Genomic DNA, 24,083 nt, shown 5'->3' with positions numbered 1-24,083 from the left:
ATCTGAGCTGCAGCTGTTTAATGCCCGAGAGAGATGGAGGGCAATGAGATCATATGCAAGTCTCATATCATCATCTGCATTTTAAATAATCCCTTTTTTTGTGAACCTTAGTGACCTGAACCATCAAACCAGTGGAAACACTCAAAATTACTTCAGGGTCTGAAAGGGAAAAAAGGAAACACACGTGAAGCAAAAACGTGAAACTGATTTCATCCTCACATATAAAATATGTGAGGATGAAATCAGTTTCACGTTTCAGAATTTATTCGACCATGTTTTCAGTTTTTACAAATCTGTGGAGCCCCTGAGATCTCATAAGGTGACTTTTTTTTTTATCTTAGTGGAACAGTAAAACATCTCATGCATTATAAAACCACTAAGTAGATGCATGCAGCCCCCAGAGCTCAGCTGGTCAAGTTTTAGTTTTACCTGAAGGCCATACAATGAAATTCATAGACAGGCAGTGTGTTATACAGCAAATTATGTCCATGTGCAAGAATTATAAATTGTGGCAAGTGTAGCAAAAACACCGTTATCTATACAAGATAATAACTCTTTCACAAGAAAAGACCATGCAAACCAATTATTATATCATAACAAGTCATTAACTTTGTTCAAATTATTAACTCATTTGCGCGAGACAGTGACTGATTTGCACGAGACAGCTCATTTGCATATGATAATAAGTAATCTGCATAAGATAATTGCTAATTTGCATAAGACAATAACTGGCTCCGTGTTCTTTGCACAGGAGAACTCATTCACATAGGATAATGTCTGGTTTGCACGAGATAATAACTGAAAAATCTAAAAATTCAGTGACAAAACACAGACTAACTTTCTGTGTGGAGCTTGCGTGTTCTCCCCGTGTCTGCGTGGGTTTCCTCAGAGTACTCTTGCGTTTTCCCATAGGCCAGAAACAGTTGTGACTGTGAGTGTGAATGGTTGTCTGTTTTCTGTGTTAGAGCTGTGATCCAGGGTGTACCCCGCCTCTCCCCTGTGACAGCTGGGATTGCCTCCAGCCCCCCACCCACCCATGAAAACACCACCCTCAACTGGATGGATGAGCGGTTAAGAAAACGGATGGATCAATGGTTGTTGGTATATATAATTAAATAAAATTAATAAAATAATGACTTATTCTGACAATATAACGTGATCAAAGTAAGGGATTCACACCAGATAAAAGAGAAATATTTGATCGACTCATGAAGAACAATCAACAGATAAACCAATAATATATCGATCATCATCGGTGACTCGTGAATTCAAAGCAGTAGTCTCATGTTACTGCAGGGTACTCTTAAAAACTTCAACTTGCCGGGGAGTATTTTACACAATTGCACTAGTACTTCTCCCGCAACAAAGGATTCTCCCAGCTCTGCTCTGGTGCGCCCCTCCCCATCCTCCTCGCCACTCCTCCTCATCCTCCTCCTCTTTCTTCGGTGTATAAAGCCGGACTGTCCTGGTCCCTGTAGGGACCGAGGGCTGCAGAGAGGGAAGGAGGAAAAAGCACAGGAAGAAAGAGAAGAAGAAGCAGCAGCAGCAGGTTTTTCTCCAGAAAGTGAAGATGAATGTGTGCGCGCTGGCCCTGGGTCTGGCCCTGGTTCTGACCGTGTGTGTGGCCCGGTCTCCGTTCCAGGCGGTCCTGCAGCACAGCCGGATCAGAGGCCGGACGCATGGGTGAGTTTTTTTTCTTTTTTTCTCTCCTGAATCTAAGTGACCCGAGCCGAGCCTGGTCCTGCCCGACTGAACCTCAACTACTACTGAGCTGATCAATAGAAATGATCAGAGAGTGATCGATAATCTGCGGGAGCGTCAGTACTCTGGTCCTTTAGTCACTGCACTAAATGTACTAAAACTTCAGCTTTAATAAAGAAGTAAAAGTCCCGGTTTGGAAACAAAGTGTAAAAATAAAAGTACTTCATTACGCAGGAACATGACGTGTATCGAATATTTTTACTGGAGAAATAAAAAGATTCCTTCTAAGGGCGACTACTAGAAAGTGACTGAATTTTATTGATCGATTCGTCACGAATATACTTATTTGCTGCAAATGAAAAACAGATGTTCTGCTGATTTTTAATCAAATTCGTGTTGTGCAGCTTTTTTCTGCACCACACCTCAGCTAAAATATCCATTTTACTCACATCTGTCTGACGGCTGTTTCTCATGGCCTCACTGTGCAGGGAAAAGCGCGTATCTCCATATTTGGACAATGGTTGTGATCAAGTTTATTCAAGAACTACCACTTCACGTTTTCCTCATGATCTCAAAGAGTATAATGCACTCCTCCAAAGCACAACTGGAGAATTGAAAATCAATAAAGCAACTGATCAGAGATGATAAAAGGACAATTAAAAATAATTTTAGAAATAGTCTGAAGGAAGTCGCTGACTTTTTGAGCATCATCTCCTCATGTGATTGGTTGAATGTGTCTGTTTGTTAGCAGGACTGCCTTTAAAGTTCTGGATGGATTCACTTAATGGGTTTTTGTTAGAGGTGGAGCTTCAGCCAACTCAGGTGATTAATGTTTTGAGTCGGTCCACATCTAGTCATTCTTCCCTGTTGTTGGATGTGACATAATTGAATATTTGTTGTCATATCTTCACACTTCATACAAATACAACTGAAATATACACACAAAAAGGGAGACATCCTGGTTCTTCTGAAGAAAATATGAAAAAACTAGCCCAGCTCCAGATATCCATCTGAATCCAGGGTTTCAATTCGTGCCAGGTGTGGTGGTAATTTTCAGCTCTCACTGGAGTGACACGGTTTCTTGTTTCTTAAGCGAAGGATCTGAATTCTTCTTTGTGTACTGCAGTATGATATTAAATATCCATGGTTTGGGGGGGGGTGTCAGGGTTTAAACAGCTGGATTTCCTTCACAGACAGGAAACCGGTGCCAGCCTGAGCGAGTCTGTGTGAGTGTAAGCCGAGAGTCAGCGTGTGAGGGTGTTACAGTGATCCGGCTTGTACTCTGTACTCTGTACTGGTTGATATAATCTACCATAACTCTTCATGTTCAATTTAAGTTAATTTCTATACCTAAGCTGAAGACCCTACGATGTTAGAGAAAGAGCTCCAGCAATCAGTCATCGACCATTTGACAAGAACCAGTGCCAAAACCTTTATAAACGACAGCAGTTTCACTTTTAAGTTTAGTTTCCATCAACTTTAATGACCTCAACTTTTAGAAAAAAGTTTTTCTTCATGTGTTCTGTTTTTTGTTTTTTTTAACAGCTATAATAGGTTTACAAAAGGATCATAGAAAAGTTCTCAGAGGATTTTAACAAGAGAAAAAACTCCCGGTTTCACTGTCACCCTGACTGGAATTGAAAAAAGCGATGTAAACTTGTTCATGTACAAGGACAAATGCATTTTCCTAAATACTTCACATCTGGCTGTGAGCCCAGGCTGGAAGGGAAGAAGGGCAGACAACATTTTCTTAGTTACCAAACAAGAAACAACACTTCAGAAAACGGTTGCTTACTTGGTTTCCGCACAGAAGAATTACCTAATATCAGACCTCCTCCTGCCTTCTCCTTCTGGCTCCTCGATGGATATAATCACATGGGTCAGCTAGTGGGAACTGTAAGGTGCCATTACGTAAATCCTCATTTGGATAAACAGCTTTTTCAATTCGGGTCAACAACGTGACAAATTCCTAACCTGCAGAACTCAAACTGAGATCATTTTAATCATTTTGACGGTTGTTGCAGAGGGATCAGCCCTGCAGCCATGAACGATCTGCTCTTTCATTTATTTTACTGCTCTGTTTGTCCTTTATGTTCTGAGTTTGGGATTTCTTTGTGGATGATTTATGGTATAGATTGTTTTGCTTATTAGTCATGCGTGTGTGTGTTTTGCACAGACGCCTTGGGAGACAGCCAGTGCAAATTAGCTTAGGCTATAAATTGTGTGGTGTGGTTCATCTTAATATTTGTCCCTATGCAGACAGAACAATACACAATGAAACGATATGCATGCCGACTGAGATCACAACATTGTGCTTGAGTGAGTTTGAGTGTTTTTCTTAATTGGGGATAATTATGTTTACCAGAGTTGGTATGAACTGAATTTTTTGACAGTCCCAGTTTATCATTTGTGAAACCTATGGCTGTCAGTCTGTTTCAGTTTATGAATCGATGACTCAAATACTTTGATTTAGACTTTTAACAGAGCTTCTACGTGTCTCTGCTCTCACGCTCAGGATTAGCGGTTTACTTAAGCCAACTGTCTCTGTATGTTGTAAATGACAGTGGTTAATAAGTATAAACATTTGAATTAAACTAAACTTTTTCCTCTTTGTCTCTCTTCTGTTTCAGACCCAATGTTTGCGCCATGCAACAGATTAAAGGCACCAGCAAGAAATATTTCACCAACTGCAAACAGTGGTACCACCGCAAGATCTGTGGCAAACCCACGTAAGTCCCACCGACTGCACTTTTTGCCATATTTACCATTTTGAATACATTCTTAGTTTTCCTTAAGAAGCAGAGCACAGGTCGACAGCTTCTCACTTTTGGTTACAGCTGTGGTTCTGAGTTGATTTTTGTATTTGATTTCACCCCAACTCTGTTAGTTTGACTTTAGTTCTGCTGAAAAGAGAGAGTTTGTGTTCAGATGACAGAGAAATGTTCTTCTCCCAAGGTGTACCCGCCTCTTACATAACCTCAGAATAAAAAGAGCGGAGCACAAACTTCAGAGTCAGTTTACATCTGAGGCTGAGACTCCACTCTCAGTCTCATGAGTTCATTTAAAGGACACGTGCAAACATATACATCGACTTTTCTGATATATTCCACTTCCTTTGGAGTCCTCAAGTCTAAGTCTAAAGTCTCTCGAGTTAGAGTCCGAGTCATTAATTTAAGTCCAAGTCAAGTCTGAATTCCTTCAGTGTTTCCTACCTAAAGCTTCATTTCAGATCAAATAAGGTTGAAACACAGAACTCAGTCCCCAAACTGCAGTAATGATGTGCTTCAAAGTATATGAAGCAAGCTTTTAATTTATTAAAAACACTTATTCATCCTTTGAAAAGTGAGTTTAGCTTGTAAAGTTGTCCAGAGAGTTTCTGAAAATTATTTAAACTGCAATGAGGCTAGCTCTGAATTACAGTCATGCCAGTTTAAAGTCACATAAGGATACGACGCAAGGACAAAGTAGATGTGAAACTGAAGCTTCCAGCCTTATAAACAGTAAAATGTTTATATTATTTCATAAGGACTGCAGAGAACATCCAGTGTTTCCATGTAAGCTGCAGCAATGATGGATGTAACCATTGCCAGTAATAAACCAGAAGGCAGAATGATAAACAGCATCCAGTGTCCTAAGAGTGAATCCAGAGACCTGCCTATGAATCACACTGTGGTCCAGAATAGGAAAACAAAGTCCTCTTCACTTAGCTTTATCTTACAGAGCATAGGAAAATGATCATAACAAGACTTTTAACGTAAGGCTAGTCTCTACACATTCACTTGATAAACAAAAGATCCCTCCCAAGTGAATGGCAAGACGCTGTGGGGTTGCATTAGGAAGGGCATCCAGTGCATAACTCTACCAAATCAAACGTGGAGCTACCTGCTGTGGTAGCCATTTCTGTCCAAATCTGCCAAAACATGCCCACATATACCTTTTTTATTTTTTGTTCTGCTCTGACAATGACATAAACTAAGTTCCATCTGCATTTGGTACCAGTTTTAGATCACAGACACCCTGATAAAAGAAACTGAGGCTATATATACACTCATAGTCACTGACAGCAGTCAAGGTAAGAGAAACAGGTGGGCAACAAGAAACAGCTGAAACTAATCAAAACAAACACGAGGGAAGTAAAACTGAATACAAGACATGAGAGATACTTTAAAAATAAAAGAAGTGCCTCTACGTGGCTGTAGCTCGGGAGGTAGAGGTAGAGTGATGTACTAAAGTTAGTGGTTCAGTCCTCCAGTCTGCATGCCAAATATCCCCAAGTTGGTCTATTGCATCCACTGAAGTGTGAATGTTAGATAGAAAGCACTTATATTTTTCTTTTTAAAAAGTGATTGGGCGAATGAGCCGAGTTGTATAAAGTGCTCTGAGTGCTCAGGTAGTGTAGAAAAGTGCTATATAAGAACAGTCCGCTTATCATTTAAAGAAGATAAAGACTTGGGGAAGAAAGAATACCCTAAACAAAAAGAAGGAAATATTACTTAACCCAGGAATACAAAGCCCAAATCCTCAAACCATAAAAGTCCTTAAAAATGACTAAAACCTTAAACAGCAGCTAAACTACAAGACTTAATCTAAACCTCAAAATGACAGAAACCAGTTTGTTCTTAATAAACTCATCTCTATTAATGCATCCATGTACATAAAGTGAAAGCCTTTTTGTTGTTGCTGTTGCTGTAAGTGTCTATCAAATCCAAGTCTTTGATCAAAGTTGAGGTCATACACTGGAAATCAGGCAGTATAGTAAACAAGTCTGTCAGGTGAAAAGCATCCACAAACAGGAAAGACCTCATGCACATCATCTGAACATTAGGAACAGAAGAGAATGCACATAAAGTTTGAGAGGAAATTTGGGAGTGGAAAAATCAAATACTGTTGATTTTCTTGGCTTTTTTTGTCATGAGGTCAAGTTGGCCAGTCAGACAAGTCATTCCAGAACCATCCACAAACACTTGGATTAAAACCAACTTCACTTAAGAGCTGATTTTTCCCATTTGAGCTCCATGAGTGCAGAGAAACAGACTGCTTTTTACACCTGCTTTTGTGAGAACTCATCTCATTTGGCCTAAAGCTAAACCTGAGCCCAAGTGTGAACAGTTCTAAAGTGAGGGCCAGAAAGCCCTAAAGTCTAAAACTGAAACTCGTCCTCACAGGAATAGACAGACACAGCACTCTGCTTTAATCCTGTCCAGCTCATGCGGCATGAGATCTGCAGCACAGCTGGCCTCTGCTGCCTCATTAATAATGTGGGTGTGTGTCTCTGACTGTAAACCACTGAAATTTACTGTCTGCATTTACTTCCCAACTCCATCTTCAGCCCAAAGAGGAAAAACCTTTCTGAACGTTAAACGCTGCATTTGATTTTTATTTTAAATCCGGATTTCTGCTTGGTATGTGTTTGGAAGGCGCTGCAGAGGAAACGTGCTGCTAAATCCTAAAATCCTTCCAAACTCTTTCTATGAGCACATTCTTGAGTGAAACGCAGCTGGCTGCGGAGTGTCCCTGCAGAGCTGTGAACATGAGGAAGGTGACGGTGGGTGAGGAAGATTTAAAAGACAGGAGGCTTATTTTTCATGCATGTGTTTATACAGACAACACTGTTTAACAGGAACACAGTGATACAGTTTACTTATGAAGCAGCAGTTGCAAATGCTGAATCAAAATGACAGAACACATAAACAGGGATTTGGAGTTGAAGCCTCTGCAGTGATAACAGCTTTTCTCCTGATTAATCTACATAACATTCATCACTACAGGCATTAAATCTTACTCAGAAAAACTAAACTCTGAGTTATATCCAGTAGCCAGTTTAGCAAAGCAGTAATCAGCTGGACACATGAAACTAAATACGATTTAAAGGCTGTTTAACCACATTTATTCAGTCCACTCAAGCTTTCCCCAGACTTTATTAGCTTCTCTTTTTCTAACAAACTCAAACATGAACATCAGAGGTGATTTTTAAATCTGAACATTTGCAACTTGTCAAGCCTCTGACAGCACATTTTACCAAACACAAACACCCACTGTCAGTGTGAATGCATTCATGCCTTCAAAATGTGCCAGCAGTTTGTTTGTTTGCTGCCACTTTAAACTCAGCTTTGGTCCAATATGTAAGAGGAAGGTGATGGATGTTGTGGAGAAATGAAGATTTCTTGAAGGGAAAAACTAAACTGAGACAAAAAAAATTAACAAAATACAAAAGAAAAAGAAAAACTACCACCAAAACAGAGTACACAAAGTCAGAAGGTATGTGGTTAATGTTGTAAAAGCGTCTATTTGAACCCAGACAGGGTTAAAGTAGCACCACAAAGGAGCAGTCAGAGGAGATTTATATCTGCAGTCGTTTAGATTTACTGGTAAAACTCTGCTCTGGGACCGCCCCACCTTTCCGTGTGTAGCACAAAGAGCCTCTCACAGATCAGAGCAAGCGTCAGTGACAGCAGATATGACGCTGAAACAAGAAAAGAGGGTTGCAAAACAGCTTGCAGAGGCATAGTAAGTGTGTGTGAAGTATTTAAAATCAAAATAGATGAAAAAGTGGATTTGTGGAAGGGTATCAGCTAAGTCATCAGCTCGTGTGGGCTCAGATCAATTATCAATGAGAAATACTTTATTTATTCCATATTTGGGGAGATTCTTTAAATTACATCAGCAGAACCGTGGCATCCCTGAACTCACGTTATAACGCGAGTTCTTAAATCGGAGTCTAAAAATATTAATTCTGACATCTACTTTTATTTTTAAACGGAACCTGAATCTTGGTGTCCTGGGTGACTCTTCCATCCATCATCGCTCCATGAGCTCTGGACGAGGAATGCTTCACATGTTACGTAGAATTATTGGAGCATTTAGGCTGGATTCACACAGATGATGATAAAAATAACAATTTTAAAACCTTTTTGGTCTTTGTCGCTCTAATTTTTAATATTCAGCAAGCCAGATAGAAGAGCTAAATATCAGCCCCTGTCTCTGGTTAATGTCTTTTTATTTGCCACAGTCTAGTATCAGCTGATCGGTTATTGGTGCGTGTTGAATTCAAACCGAAGGCGTTGGTGTTTCTGTCACAGATTTATCATGAGGCACACTCATGGAAATGTCCGCTTCAGCAGTTTAACAGACAGCATAAGAAATGATTCATAACTTTGTTTGCAATGTTTCATTTACTTCTTCTTTCTTCTACTTTAATTCTTCTTAGTTAGTTTCTGTTCCCTCATCTTCTTCATCTCTCAGCCTGCTCCACTATTTTCTTCTCCCGTCTTGTATCTAAAGATGATCCTCCTCCCGTCCGCCACCTCTTTCTGTCTCATACTGTTTTCATCTCTCCTGCTTACTCTGTGTATTTATTCATACATTTGTGAGGCTCGTCCTGTGTGTTTGTGCATTTCCTGTCCTGAATGTGTCCAGTCAGGATGTTGGACTCAGCCTTGACGCAGCTCACAGTTCAGCCTGAACGTTTCTCACAAACAGATTCTTTCAGCTGGCAGCAAATAGGACAGAAAGAGGAAGTGAGACTTTCTGTGGACATTTGTAGGAAGTGAAGTCGCTGGAGGACCCTGACGCCCCATGCACACAAATCTTACAACACCCACAGTGTGGGTGTGGAAACACTGAGCTCTTATCTCTGACAGTTTAGTTGGATTTACACTGGTGGGGCATTTTGAGTCTAACAGTCATGCCTTTGTCTCTGCGGCTTTGGACCCGTGGGTTTCTGTGGAGGAGGATCCGGAGGTTAGAGGTCAGCAGAAGGAAGACTCATAACTCCCATCGTAATTCACTACAACCCCCCTCTGAACCCCGGGTCCTCAAAGTACCCTCTGTCTGTCAGACACTAATGCCACATCTGTTTCTTTAACCTTAGGTAATACTGCTAATAATTATAATAATACTTACAATAACAGCACTGAAGTAACCATCTTATTTATGTTATAAAGAACAAAAGATCAAAATATGCAGTTAAAGGAGGTAAAACTATCCAAGTCAACAGGTTTTCAACTGAAGGAGGCAGCTGTGCAGATTGTGAGAGTTCATTCATTCCACAGTTTAGGAGCTAAAACAACAAAAGCAAAATGACACTGCGTTAAAGGTTTGGAGTCAAACTGCGAGAAGAGACTTTGTGTCAGCCTACAACTGCTAAAACATGGCTCAAAGGTCAGAGATGTAGCCTGGAGATGTTTAAAGCTCAGCAGCTGGGTGAGATCTGATGGGGGGGATTTCTTTACTCTGGTCTACATATCTTTATCACTGTTACATTACTTTTGTCCCTTTGATCTTCTTGCTGTGATTTCTTATGTGTCAGAACTATTTTATAATAGTGCACAGAGGTCTGGTGTCCAAAGTTATACGCTGATCTTCTGCTACCTAACCTAGTCTTGATAATTATTATGAAATCTGAGAGCTTTGAGGACTTTCCAGATGCTGGTAGCCTTTGGTAGCTTCCAGAGCTCCACAAGTTTTGAGAACTTCAAAGACTTGAGACCTCTGGTAGCTGTTAGAGGTCCAAGAACTTTAAGAGCTCTGAGAGCGTCGATCACTCTGACAGCTCAGACACCTTCAAGGGCTCCACTAGCTTTCAGAGCTTCAAAGGTTCAAGCTCACTTCCAGCTCTGAGAGCTTTGGAAGTTTTTAGAGCTACAAGATGTTTTAGAAGCAATTTAGTATAATTTTCAAATCCTTTATTTGTAAAATGCAACATAAAACTGAACTTTCTGTCCTTTTTGCCCACATAATAAGGCATATAGCGGTACACACTGATGTACACATGAAGTTTGGAACGCTTGACTATGATTTGAGCTGTGTTATGTTTAGACTTTGATTATTGGGAATGTGTGATGTGGTTTGTAGAGTCTGGATTTAAACTGTTAGCTGTTAGCTTGTCATGGCTGACTTACTCAGAGTTTTTGTTGAGATGTTAATAAAATCAGTGATCTTGCACCTGTGCGGTGTATAAGACACAGAATTCGGTCAGAAGATTAGATTTCTGTCTCTTAAATATTGTGTAAAAGTATTAATTTTGTAGAAAAAAAATCTAGATCATTAACAGGCATTTTTGTTAAATAAAGGGCATTTCATTTAGAATTAAGTAGCACACGTTTATGTACCGCACCCTCACAATAACCAAGCTTGTGTAACTCGTCCCTTAATTTCCTCACTGAGGTGTCTAACTTTAATTCATCAGCTTTAGTTAATAAAAGTTTCTCAAAGACAACATTTGTACGTGTCCACCTTGTTTTTACATTCTGGAAATGACTTTTAATCCCTGATGAAACTTTTCTCAGGCTTTTCATGGCTGGCAGTTTCATGTTTGAAGCTTCCTCTGACAATCTGAAGGATGACGCGCTGCTGACGGATGTGAAAGCATTTCTTTTTTAAGGTTTTCATCGAGCAGCTCAATCCCAGCAGCAGAATTACTGCAACCTTGCTCTGTTTGTTTTGTCATAAATCCACAGCAGCCATCTTTACTTATGTGGAGAACAAAAGGGACCTGAGTTTCCATCTGCTTTGATAATCAGTCCAGTGTGTGTTTGCGCACATTAACACACACACCATCAGTAGCTGCTCTTCACATGTTTGCACTTATTGCAGCGGTGATGAAGGCTGCGGGAGCTTTGGGAGCTTCCTTTTTCTGTCTGTCGACGTTAAACTTTATTATAGAGGACCTGAGAGCAGAAATAAGACCTCTGTCCGCAGACGGTTTAAGTGTTAATATGGAGCAGTGACTGGTTGGTGGTCCTGGCTTCACTGAAAGATTTGTCCACTAATCGCTCTTTTAAAACAAACACAAGAAACTCAGAAATTCATAATCAGATTCCTCCATCAGGGGACTCTTGCCAGTCATCCTTCCAACAATCATTGACTCGTAAAGCTGAAGAAAATACACATCTGATGTTTATAGACTCAGAACGTCTCAGAGAGAGGACATAGTGGAGGAGCTGACACAGGAGGAAGTTTAGGAAATGGATTTTTATAGAAGAATTCAACTGCTGGCAGACTGATCACTCAATGATTTATCTCCAGCTGCAAATTAAAAAGTTCCCATGTCATGCAACATAGAGACAGGCTGACACTGGTTTGACACAAAGAGGTTGGCTTATACATGCAGGATAAATATTAAATATTAAAGCGACACACGTTGTTGTAGCTGCTGGCTGTCTGCTAGGCTTCACCTCAGCTAATCTGCTCTCCACCTTCTACATTCTAACTATGGTGTTCAAGACTCAAGACTTAATCTTTGGCCTACTGTTATTTCCAACATATTTCTAATACATGTAGCTAGAGCTTTCATAACGATAGTATTGTCACTGTCACTGTGTGTCATTGTTATGTCCCTCTGGAATTCAACCCCAGCAAACTGCTCGATAAACAGACTGACCAAGAAGTTTTCTCCAGTTTTGATTCTGTCTTTTATAAACAGTCTTTGAAGACGACATTCAAATAAATGAAGAATTACTCTCATACATGTAATCAAAGTATTTGTCAGAGCTGAGAAGCTCTTTTAGTGAAGGTTGTTGAGCCAAAGATAGATTTTTTTCCTCGCTGAATTATGTTCATTTGCTCTCAGTTTAAAAGACACTGACTATGATTATGGGTATGCAGTCTTCTTCACTACCTTTGCAGTGACATAATAGTTCAAATCTGCTTTGGTTAAGTCTTAATCACCCTCAAGCTGTCGGTTAAACTGAAAGTAGTAATGTTCATGTCCAGAACTATTCAAACTGATGTTTATACGTGCAGTCGAGTTGCCACTTTTCTCTTCATAATGACCTTTTATTTTGTAGTGGACAGGAAGTGAGGAGCTAGATGGGAGCTCCTGCCCTGGTTTTAGTGTTTTTCCTGGCAGTGGGTGCAGGTCTCCTCTCAGACATCTAGTCTGGTTGCAGATTCTTCTCCTCTCTGAGGAAATGAGCTTTATGAGCCCAGACGGCGGAGCCACATTTATTATGGAAATCTCAACAGGAAGTCCTGAAAGCTCCATTCAGGCTGTACGCTTCATTGCAGCCCACATGTGCCTGTAGCTGAAGTAACGTTCTGAGATTTTTCCAGCAGACAGACCTCCACAGGTCCTCCTGGTCCCACAGTTACTGCTTGTAAATCCTGCTCAGTGGGTGCACTTCCCAGAGTGACCACTAGGTACACTAGGTAATCAGAGTCAGAATCCATTATTAATCCCTGTCACTCACAGGGTAACCCAGCCATAAGCCATACTGTTCTTTCTCCTTATTTTTTTTACATCCAGACCATAATTTATAAAATAAACTGTGTTTTTTGGATTTTTTTAAAAGATTTTAAACTACAATCTGACACCATAAACTTGTCACCAAAGCATTTCTTAATTTCCTCCTTTCTCAGACAAGTTTATGTTTATAATGTGAATTCCAATTATTTTAAATTGTTTTTCAGACATAGAGGAACCTTCTGCCCACTGTGACGAACAGATTGTGGACAGACTGTGAATGTGTTGGTGCAGCGAGGAAAAACAGTCCCATACATACAGCTTTACAATGAGTAGGAATAGTAGATGTGCTGCTTCCACTAATGTGTGACATGTAACTCTAGCACACATGTCATGACCTGCAATAAGGCGTGTGTAACTGAATCTAAGCAAGATGAAATGGCCATAAATCACGTCTACAAAAACTGACTGAAAAACTCCAGTCAGTGAGAAACTGGAAAAAATCAGAGGGCAATTAAATGCTCTGGATGCAGAAGTAATATTTTTTCTGGTGGAATACACTTCAAACTGTGAATCCAAAACACTCAGGGAAACACAAAGCCTTTCCTTGTCTGTTTTTCTTCTCTTTTCCATAATTTGCAGGCAGCATGTCACTCACCTCATCCACTCTGTGTCCAAATGAGTCATGTTTGGGCGCTCAGAAAAGGGTCATCAGCCAAATTCAGTGCTCACCTGTCCCACTGGATGATATTGGCTGTAGTACAGCAGCGTGATTTTTCTCTGGCTAATATTGTGGCCTCAATAGGTTCAACTTTTCCAGTGATTATCCAGAGGGTGTGCCCATTCTCTTTTGTCTTCTACAGACAAATGCTTATTTAAATAGGTGGATTGGTGTCATTTGTACATAGGCACACTGAAGAGCCACCAAACAGGCACACATGGAAGGATGATGTTCATATCATATTGCCATTCCACTATCTTATACTTTGCCTTCATTCAGCACTTTGACATAATCCAGCAAAGAGTCGAGCTGCCTCTGATTCAGATCCAGCTCTCTCAAAGTCTAAGTTTCTTTTGAAGATATCTTTGGTTTCAGAGTTCCCCTTTTAGCTTGTGTCGTACGACATTAACTCCTTCCAGCTGATGACTTACTCAGGCTGAAAGATGTGTACTTCTTCCATTCAGCTAAAGCCATAATACAGATAGTTTTTTTGTCTTTTCTTTAGATAAACTAGTGGTTAGTGTGCAAAGTACTGATGCAGTAAACAAAGGTGGGTCTTCAGCTTTGTAGAAGCTGTTGTTTTCCTGGACAAACAGGCGGGTTTTGTTGAGTCAGGTAAGGGCTGAATGGTTACTGGAGCTCTTTTTTTCTCATTTCATAAGACCACTTGCACTACCTGCAGACTCTCAGGTCTGCTCATGCAGCTCGTAACTTTATTAGCATAATTACTGTCAGACAGGAATTTATGAGTATCCTGTAGCAGAAACCCTACAGACAAGTTACGAGCTCCTGATGTGGCAGCTGAGAGTTTTATAGAGAAACAGGAACATGAAGTCTGACATGAGGCCTCTGCTCTGACGTCAGGGAATACAAGAAGGTCCACAAGAATCCTCATGTTCTCCTGTGTTTTTATGTGTTCTCTGCAGGGTGATCACCTATGAGTGCTGCCCTGGTTATGAGAAGATTCCCGGAGAGAAGGGCTGTCCTGCAGGTATGACCTCTCACCCCTTACACTAAATATGTTTAAAACATCTGTTGGGATTTTACTGCAGAGAGTCATCAGCTGTGTTTGTTTATGTGCACCATTGCAGCGCTGCCTCTTGTGAACATCTACAGCACTCTGGGCGTGGTCGGCGCCTCCACCACTCAGATGTACTCTGATCGAGCCCAACTCAGGGAGGAGATCGAAGGTCCAGGAAGCTTCACCTTCTTCGCCCCGAGTAACAAGGCCTGGGAATCTCTGCCAACAGTCAGTACACACTCACACCCTTTTACTGCAACCTCGCGCTCCTTTTGTGAGGAGCAATCAGCGATGGTTCTCCTGCTTAACTCATTGTGTGTCGTTTGTTGTCGTTTTCCAGGAGATCCTTGACGCTCTGGTGAGCAATGTGAATATCGAGCTGTTAAATGCTCTTCATTACCACATGGTGAATCGCCGGCTAACCTCTGAGGAGCTGAAGCACGGATCCACCTTCTCCTCCATGTACCAGGATGCCCCCGTCCATATACACCACTACAGCAACGGGGTGAATGAAGACATACTATTGTTAGCCTGTAACTCTGGCACAGGAATCAAGTTTAGCTGTCATGATAACATGAATATAGACCAGAGAAATTTGTAATTAATGTGAAACCACCGCAGGAAGAATCATTAGCTGAGACAACCGACTTTAGTCAGGTCTCTGTGTATTAATCAGCTAAGCTATTGCTCTCCCTTCTCCACAGAGGACTTTGGTCAGCAGTCCCAGTGCTTGTTAAGATACCTTTTTTTTTTTTTTTTTACCAGACTGTCTCCAGGCTCAAAACTGAGGCTGTATGTACAGTCTTGCTCTGAACATCATTGTTATCTTACATTAGGTATCATAAAGTTATGTGTATGATCATCAATGTATGTATATCTACAGATTGTGACTGTGAACTGCGCTCGTCTGGTCAAACCTGACCAACATGCCACCAATGGGATCGTGCACGTGGTTGACCGCGTCATCACAGCCATCTCCAACAACATGCAATCAATCATTGACATTGATGACGACCTGGAGACTCTGCGTGTAAGTCCATTGAATTTAAAATCCTTTTGTTGTTTTAAACCTTTGGAAAAAATTGTATTAAAACAGCCTACGAAATTAGAAATACCTGCTTATCTAAAAATATTTAAATGAAGTTGTTACATGAACAGCTAAAGCAACTGTAAAAGTTGTGTAACAGCTGGTGGAACATCAGCCAGCTAATTAGGTTCATTAGTAACATGACTGGGTATAAAATGACTATCACAGAGAGTTTCACCAGGCTGTGAAACATAGCAGGGGCAAATACCTCAGCAGTTTAAGAAGAACATTTTTCACCATAAAATGACAAAGAGTTTGATTCCATCACAGTAAATCATTAAAATATATCACAAGGTAAATTATCAGTTCTAAAGTCCCATGAACTCTCCTTCTGAATCTAAGGTCTACCCCATTAACTGGACCTGCTAGTCCATAGTTGCTGTTGCAGACCTCTATGGGAAATTGTGATGGACCGAGTTGAAAAAGCAGGAGGAGTCACAGGAATTATTACAAAAATAGGGTTTTCATTTGTGAACCCAACCCAAAAATTATATTTACAAAAGTCATAAATGTTGAGCTCATAAAAGAGGTCAAAGAAACAAAACTCAACTCAGGCAAAGACTGCAAACTTAACAAACCAAATGACTGCCCAAACAAACATAAATGACCTCCACATGAAATTACACACGAGGGTATATATAATGGCTGATCAGACCATTGAGACACGAGGGGTAACTAAACAAAACACAATCATAAACAGCAAACAATGCAGTACAGTCTGGTTTGTTAATAAACTAAACACCAAAGAAGGAAATCAAAACTACTAAACCCTAAACTAAACTCAAACATTTAATTAAGTAAATGGTAAATAGCCTGTATTTGCATAGCGCTTTACTAGTCCCTAAGGACCCCAAAGCGCTTTACACAACCAATCATCCACCCATTCACACACACTCACACAGTGGTGATGGCAAGCTACATTGTAGCCACAGCCACCCTGGGGCGCACTGACAGAGGCGAGGCTGCTGGACACTGGCGCCACCGGGCCCTCTGACCACCACCAGGAGGCAACGGGTGAAGTGTCTTGCCCAAGGACACAACGACCGAGACTGTCCAAGCCAGGGCTCGAACCGGCAACCTTCCGATTACAACCCGAACTCCCAACTCTTGAGCCACGAAGTACAACTACTTTATTTGTAAATTAAAGAAAACACACATTCGCCCCTTCAGCAGGAAGTGGTGGTGCGGTCCAGTTATCCCTCTTTGCATTTAGTTGTTTCAAACCCTGGCCACCAATGCAAGCTGCCGTTAAACATGAAAGAAGAAGAAGAAGAAGAAGAAGAAGAAGAACCCTGGCCACCACCTTTTGTCTGGCAATTTAGAGTGTGGCCATGGGTATGTTGACACTGGGGAGAAATCTTTTTCACAGAAGTTGTTTCTTATGTCAAAAAGACATTTTTAACCACATGCTCCACAGTAACAGATTCTGGGTGACTGCTGTCCATATCTGTCACATACAGAAAACAATCAGAGAACTATGAAATCCTGAACATTTAGCTTTTCTCCAGCAACAGGTTTGCACGTCCCCAGACACTTGTAGTAGTTGTAAGTTCTGATGGAATAAGCACCTCTTGTCTCTGTTTTCTTGTATGTCTCATTGTCTGTGTTTCAGACGGCCTTTGCTGCTGCAGGTCTCACCACCATGCTGGAGAGCGAGGGTCATTACACTGTCTTCGCTCCCACCAACGACGCCTTCGAGAAGATTCCTCGGGAGACCCTCAACAGAATTCTGGGAGACCCCATAGCTCTAAAAGGTGACCGGCACAAGACACTGTGACTCCTTCTATCTGGCTCTGTTTATATTTTTAAATTACTTTTGTATGATCTGATGTGTGGCCCCCTCAGACCTGCTCAACTACCACATCCTGAAGAACATGCACTGCGCAGAGTCAGTTGTGTCAGGAACACCAATGGAAACGCTGCAGGGAACCATGCTGGAGGTCGGCTGTGATGGAGAACACATGACCCTGAACGGCAAAGCTATCATCACCAAGACGGACCAGCTAGCCACCAATGGAGTCATCCACTACATCGGCGAGCTGCTCATTCCTGACTCAGGTAATTGCACTACAAACAATACTACTAATACCACAATGCTTCACCCAATATAGGGAAGATATTGCTGCACAAGGAATCCGCACAAAATAGTCCTTCAGTAGTGGTTTTAACATAAGCACTTGGAATAATCATGGACTCAGAGTTGAATTATCACCTTCAGGTCATTGGAAGAACTTCTGTCTTAGCAGGAGATCCAAAAAAATCTCATGTTTATTATTTTTACAGATCTTTCAAAGTTTAGGGTCCTCACTGAGACTAAGAGACAAGATCCGTCCACTTCTTGGATCTCTACACCTGGGTGGTATTCAACCAAATCAAATTTTGGTGTTATGAAATCACACCTTGAACCAATTGATTGGTCCGATGGTGGTGTCGAGTGACTATGGGACCAATTATATTAAAATAAACCAAGTCACATTTGTCCACATTGAGTACTACTGGAAGTGAACAATGGTGGAAAATTCTAACAAACACAAGTTACGGTTACCATTTTTAGGTTAGGGTTAGGGTTACCTAAAAGGATTATTAGTTGTACCAGAGATAGTATTAATACTTCTTTGTCTCTTGCAGCTAAAACTCTCCTGGAGCTGGCTGAAAGTTCATCTGTTTCCACTGCGACCAGGATGTTTGTTGAAGCTGGTCTAACCCCCCACCTGACCGGGTCTGAGGCTCTGACCATGCTTGCTCCTCTGAACGACGCCTTTAAAGGTAACATGTGGCCCCCAAAAAAGGCCTTTCCTGCCATCCTGTAGGGATAATCAGAAATGGGTATGAACAGCCATTGTTTCCACGTGTCTAACAGGAAGTATGACAATGACTCCCAGCATGAGAAAATTAATGAGCAATCACGTCTTGAAGGAGCAGCTGTCATCCAAGGCTCTATACCATGGCCAGGAGTTGGAGACACTGGGAGGCCTCAAACTCAGAGTCTTTGTCTACAGAAAAGTAAGAACTGACATTTCTTTACTTGGTGGTTTGTTCCTCAGTTTGTTAGAGACACTTTTCAGATTCCTTGTGTCTCAGACTCAGTTGTGGTTACTAACCATAACTCTCTGTTAGGGCGACTGAACAGCCAAAAATCACAAATTCTAGAAGTGTACAGATGTGGTTAGCAGTACTTGGAATTCACAGGGTAAAGAAGCAGAGTAGTATTGTTTCATCATGTGTCAAAATACAGCCATGAGACTGTTTAATTGGACCTGAAACAAGTTAAATATTCTGAATGCAGAACAGCCAACTGTACAGCTGTTTGGCTGATTTGAGTGTGGATGGTTCTCTGCTGGATCAAGAGGCTGTTCACAGCAGATGTTGCTCTTTTATGTGGTTTTGTTTTATGTGATTGTTTGTGGTCAGAACAGGAAGCTGCTGCTGAAGAATCAACTTCTGATGGAGCTGCTGCCTCCGTCTGCTGCTGCCATGAGGAATTAAACCGCTTCCATCTCCTAATGAGATGCTGTTTTTCATCTCTCTTGAAAACCTCTTTTCTTTATTAACTTTAACTTGAAACATGCAGACAGAACTTTATTGAAGTAATAAATGAAACACAATAAATGCTTATTTTCCCATGATTGTTTGGAGCTGAACAGTCAGCATCACCAGTTGCTGAGTAGGCTAGCCAGATTATTAGTCATACCATGTCACTATTTTGGGTGATTACTTTATGTTGTGCACCCTCTACTTGGTTGGTCCTTGTTTGTATTGTCTTAGTTCTGCTTGATCTCATTATTGACTTTAACAGTTTTGATTATGACATTTAATTCAAAGCCTTTATGATTTCATTGGTTCAGGTCAGAGACCTAAACTGTGATTAGTAGTTTAAAAAAATCCAATCAGGGGTTCCTCAAGGCTCACGTTTTGGCCTATCTTCGACTTGCTGATTCTCTAACCCAGTCAGACCTCTCAAGTAATCAGATACAGATCTTTTAACGGTTCCCAGAATCAGGTCTCAGCCTGCTGAGGGTGCTTTCAGCTACTGTGGTCTTGTTCTTTGGAACAAGCTGGCTGCTGACCGAAGGTCAGTTATAACTATGTCTACGTTCAAAACCTTTTTAATCTCACAAGCTTACACCTAATAAGTTGATACCTATTTGGCCTCTATCGCCCCTGTATTGAGTCACTTTGGCCTTTACCCCATGTTAGCGTTGCTGGTTCTTGTGTGCTCCCTTGCACGCTGTTAGCCCTTGTTTGGCCTCTTTTGGTCCCCGTTTCTCTCCCCTCCGTTGACCCTTGTTCTGCCCTTGTTAACCCCTCTCTATGTGTCAGTTTTAGTTTTTTCCTTAGGCTCTCAGAAACATACTTTGCAAAAGTCAAGTCAGATAATCGATGAATGACCGAAAAGTGAACTGATTTTGTAGTGGAATAGCTGCCTCTCACACTGATGCTTTACGCATTGATACGTCCTAGCAGTAGTATTGATTGTGCTCTGGTCACACAGGATGTGAGGCGGTTGTGTAGTTCTGCTCGTTTCCACATGTCCCAGGTCGGGTTTGTGGGTGGTTGTCTGCTCAGTAATGAACTCTGCAGACCACATCAAGCTTCCTGCATCCCACAGCGGTTAAGTCTTTCCATACTTAACCATTGTGGGACTGTGTGTGTGGTGTGTTACCTCATTTAAAGAGGATATAAACCTGTCTACTTAGCCACAGAGTTACATTACACCATTAATTGTTACATTTTAATGTGAAGTATGTTTTAAGGTTTGTGTTTGACACTTTACATTGTAAAGATAAGACCAACGCAATATCCTAGACTAGACTCTAGAATGTGGAGACAGTAGCATGAAAAAATTCTTAGTCATCTGTGATTCCCTCAGGCCTGTGGTCAGGTTTCCTCCGCAAGTCAACAAACATTACAGAGAAGAAGCTTTAGTTGGTCAGTTTTTTTTAATCTAAGCAACATAATAATAACTAGAAGGGTACCTTCAAAATCAAGATGGTCAAACTCAGCATGGTCAGTGTGAAGGTTAACAGGTTTCCACAACAAATATTAGATCAACAAATATATCAGAAACACTCTGGCTTGCTAGCAGTGGTATCTAAACAGTATAATAACAGTAATAATAATAACTAGAACTCGTTTTTTCTCATTCCAAAGCCCAGTGTTAGGTATTTAAACACAAATTTTTTTCTTTGTAGAACCTTTGCATCGAGAACGCCTGTATCGCTGCGCATGACAAGGTTGGACGCTATGCCACCATGTTCACAGTGGACAAAGTAATCACTCCACCAATGGGAAACATCATGGATGTCTTGAAGGCCGATGACCGCTTCATGTGAGGATCTGTACCATCTGAATCATGTTTCTCTGATGGAAAAGTACAGCAAAAACACTCCCTGTCACCTATTGGCAGTTTTAATGACTCTACAGTGCACCTTAGAGGCACAGAGCAGCAACTGCACGAACTATGATCAGTGAAAAAGGGTTTTTTGTAGTTTGAAGCTCCAAAAAAGTGAGTCAGCTGTTAGCCTAGATTATCATAAAGCTGTTAGTTTGGTGTTGCATAATGACTGGAAGCAGAGGTGTTAGTGTGTTGTTGTGTAGATGCCATTCGAGCTAACATCATTTATTGCTGTTTTCAGCACGCTGGTCAATGCCATTCAGACAGCAGGTATGACCGAGCTTCTGAACCAGCAGAAGGTGTTCACCTTCTTCGCTCCCACCAACGATGCCTTCAATGCACTGCCGCAGGATGAACGCAACAGGCTGATGCGTGAGTTTTATTCAACCACACATCTTCTCTTTATTCACATTCTTAATTAATCCACATGGACAGTTTCCACACACGTGTGGAAAGCGTCTCTCTTCTTTACAGCAGTTTATACTGAGAGGTGGTTTGTAGAGATTTCTCAGGGCGGCTAATTTTCTGCTCTTTGTTTGGACTGAACACGCTGAATGTTCACAAACTGTTTGTTTAATCTGCTGCACAAACAGCAGCAGCACCTTCCACCCTAATAAAGACATACAGAGACTCTGCTCTGATTCCAGTCATCTACTGACACGGGGCAAAGCGAGTCGTGGCTTATAGCAGAGCTTAGCATGAAGAAGGAAATGAGATCAGACGCACAGTAAGAACCGTTTGTGTTTCTGTGTCCAGGTGACCCTCAGCAGCTGTCAGGTGTGCTCAAGTATCACCTGGGGGAGAGTATGCTGGTGAGCGGTGGCGTCTCCTCTCACACCAGGTTCCAAACTCTGCAGGGGGAGAAGCTGGAGCTGGGCTTGGTTGGTTCAAAAACTTTATTTAAAAGATGCCGAAATCTTTTTTCTTTTTAAATACACAGTTTATTATTATTGATATTATTATTATTATTATTATTATTATTATTATTATTATTATTATTATTATTATTATTATTATTATTATATTTTGATTATTCATCTCTAATTTGTCTATTTTATATTTTGTTTTCAATATTTTATTCAGCACTTTGTATCTTATTTCACATTTAAAGGCATATTTAATTTGTGTTGACCATAGATGTTGCGCAGTATTGCTGCAAATGTGGAATATCACATTTCTTAGGATAATCGGTGAGTCTGACGCCTTTCTTTGTCTCTCAGCGTAACTACACAGTTTACGTCAACAAAATCCCCGTGGCTGACGCTGACCTGATGGCGACAAACGGAATTATCCACGCCGTCAACAGCATCATTAGACCTCTGCGTGAGTACCATGTTTACAACATCGAACTATGGATAAGATAGTTGTATTATTGTAGGGTTTATCTTACAATATAACCCGCCATGCAGCCACTGATGTTGTGATTTGGCGCTGTATACATAAAATTGAAGCGAAGTAAGCGCTTTTCAAATGTGGACCTGTCCTTTAAAGCTGACCTGGCGTTTTTGTGTCTTCAGCTCCAAAGGTGGACAGAGAGCAGAGCGACGGACCTGCAGCTCCTCTCAGAGCCATTGCCGCTTCCAGGGTGAGAAAGGCCTTTCTTTATGCCAAAAAACCTTTTCACAAATAATCTGAATATCACTTTTGCACCTCAAAATGTCCAAAATCCTGAAATCAGAAAGATTGATGTAATACCTGTCCTCTGATTACTGAATCACATGTTTGGGCTGCAATGCCCTCCTTTGTGTCTTGCAGGCAGACTCCAGGGGCTTCAGGAACGGTGAGTGTTTGTAATGTCTTCATGATGTGTTTAGTTCCTGCTGCACGCCACTCTCATCTGAATCTGCTCTGCTTCATTCTCTGTTTCTTCAGACGATCTCTTCAATAAGGTTCTCAACAGTCAGTCCAGCAAGATGATCAGCCGGAGGCAGTAACACTGCCAAGAGGGAAGACGAGAAGGAGAAAAGCAGAGGCTCTCTAAAGAGGGTCAAAGGTCATGTGTTAAATCCTCTGCTGCGTGGCCATGAGAGGATCTGAAGGTGATTTTCTGGTGTAATTCATGTCTGGAAAAGAAGAAATGTGTGTGAAGACTTTTTAAAATTGTTCCTTTTTTATTTTTAATCAAACCAATGTTGTTTTTTCTGTGCGCTGTAAAAAATATATATATATATATATATAACAGCTAGTTTTTACTTCCATAATTCAGAGTGTGAACTTTTGTAAAGTGTGTTTTGTACTCGTGTTGTTCTGCAGCATGTCAGAGCTTGAAGCAACCATAGAGCTGATGGTTTCTGTGTAGTTTTTTTTTTTGTAAAATAAAACCGAAAAGTGAGACCACGCTGCCGCTCGTTTGACACCATGTGTCCTTCAGCCTCACCTCGCATCTGTCTGCACTAACATCTCTGTATGAAAGTGAAGTTGAAGAACAATCAAATCATTATGTCTTAGTTACATTTTTACAACAAAAGTTGCTCTGTAATTGTCTCAGATTCTACCTATAACAGTGGTTGTGACTCCATCCCGCTAACATTTGGGAATCCTGCATCGTCCCTGATGTGATCCAGGTTTGAAACTGAGCTGCTTTTTGCACAGTTTAATTTGAAGCAGTGAACGCCTCTCAGAGACCAGAACATACTGTTAAAATTATCTTGTTTCAAGACCGAACATCAACATCAGCCGTGAGCTGTTCGATGAGTGTTTCCCATCAAAATCTCAATTTCAGACATGAGCACAAAACAAACTCATAGTGAGGCTAAATCAAGTCAGTAATAAGTCACCAATATCATTAGTTTAACTCTTATCAGCTTCAGTTCATCTGAAACTTTGGAAACGGTGAGGATGACCTCTTCTACAAACATGCTCTCCCTGCCTGATTTCATTAAATTACAGGGCCTTTTATTTAGTTAGTATGAGCAGACTCTGGGACTTCCTGTCAGTCTGCTCTCTGTGTTTGGCTTCTTTTAATGCAGAGCAGGT

General features: G+C 41.0%; 1 protein-coding gene across 1 annotated transcript; it reads left to right on the top strand.

The window, feature by feature from the left end:
• The first annotated feature begins 1,431 nt into the window (after positions 1-1,431).
• On the top strand, positions 1,432-23,451 carry tgfbi (transforming growth factor, beta-induced). Its single transcript, XM_084953712.1, has 17 exons — positions 1,432-1,683; positions 4,332-4,430; positions 14,531-14,595; positions 14,696-14,853; positions 14,966-15,130; positions 15,509-15,655; positions 17,325-17,466; positions 17,558-17,770; positions 18,341-18,478; positions 18,573-18,715; positions 20,905-21,041; positions 21,349-21,479; positions 21,864-21,988; positions 22,328-22,430; positions 22,625-22,692; positions 22,863-22,887; positions 22,980-23,451. Exons 1-17 carry the CDS (start codon positions 1,571-1,573, stop codon positions 23,039-23,041), a joined length of 2,034 nt encoding a protein of 677 aa, XP_084809838.1. The 5' UTR covers positions 1,432-1,570; the 3' UTR covers positions 23,042-23,451.
• The last annotated feature ends 632 nt before the right edge of the window (positions 23,452-24,083 follow it).

Source organism: Perissodus microlepis, chromosome 2 (genome assembly GCF_051167445.1).
Source record: "Perissodus microlepis isolate ML-2025 ecotype Zambia chromosome 2, ASM5116744v1, whole genome shotgun sequence".
NCBI classification, from domain to species: domain Eukaryota; kingdom Metazoa; phylum Chordata; class Actinopteri; order Cichliformes; family Cichlidae; genus Perissodus; species Perissodus microlepis.
The sequence above is the reverse complement of the archived record's forward strand: the minus strand, read 5'-3'. Positions and strand labels throughout refer to the sequence as shown.

Excerpts from the sequence above, each read along its gene's own strand:
- tgfbi (XM_084953712.1), top strand. The coding sequence starts at position 1,571 with ATGAATGTGTGCGCGCTGGCCCTGGGTCTGGCCCTGGTTCTGACCGTG. Across the intron at positions 18,479-18,572 it reads TCTGAACGACGCCTTTAAAG|GAAGTATGACAATGACTCCC; the intron begins GTAACATGTGGC and ends CGTGTCTAACAG. Across the intron at positions 22,693-22,862 it reads GAGCCATTGCCGCTTCCAGG|GCAGACTCCAGGGGCTTCAG; the intron begins GTGAGAAAGGCC and ends TGTGTCTTGCAG.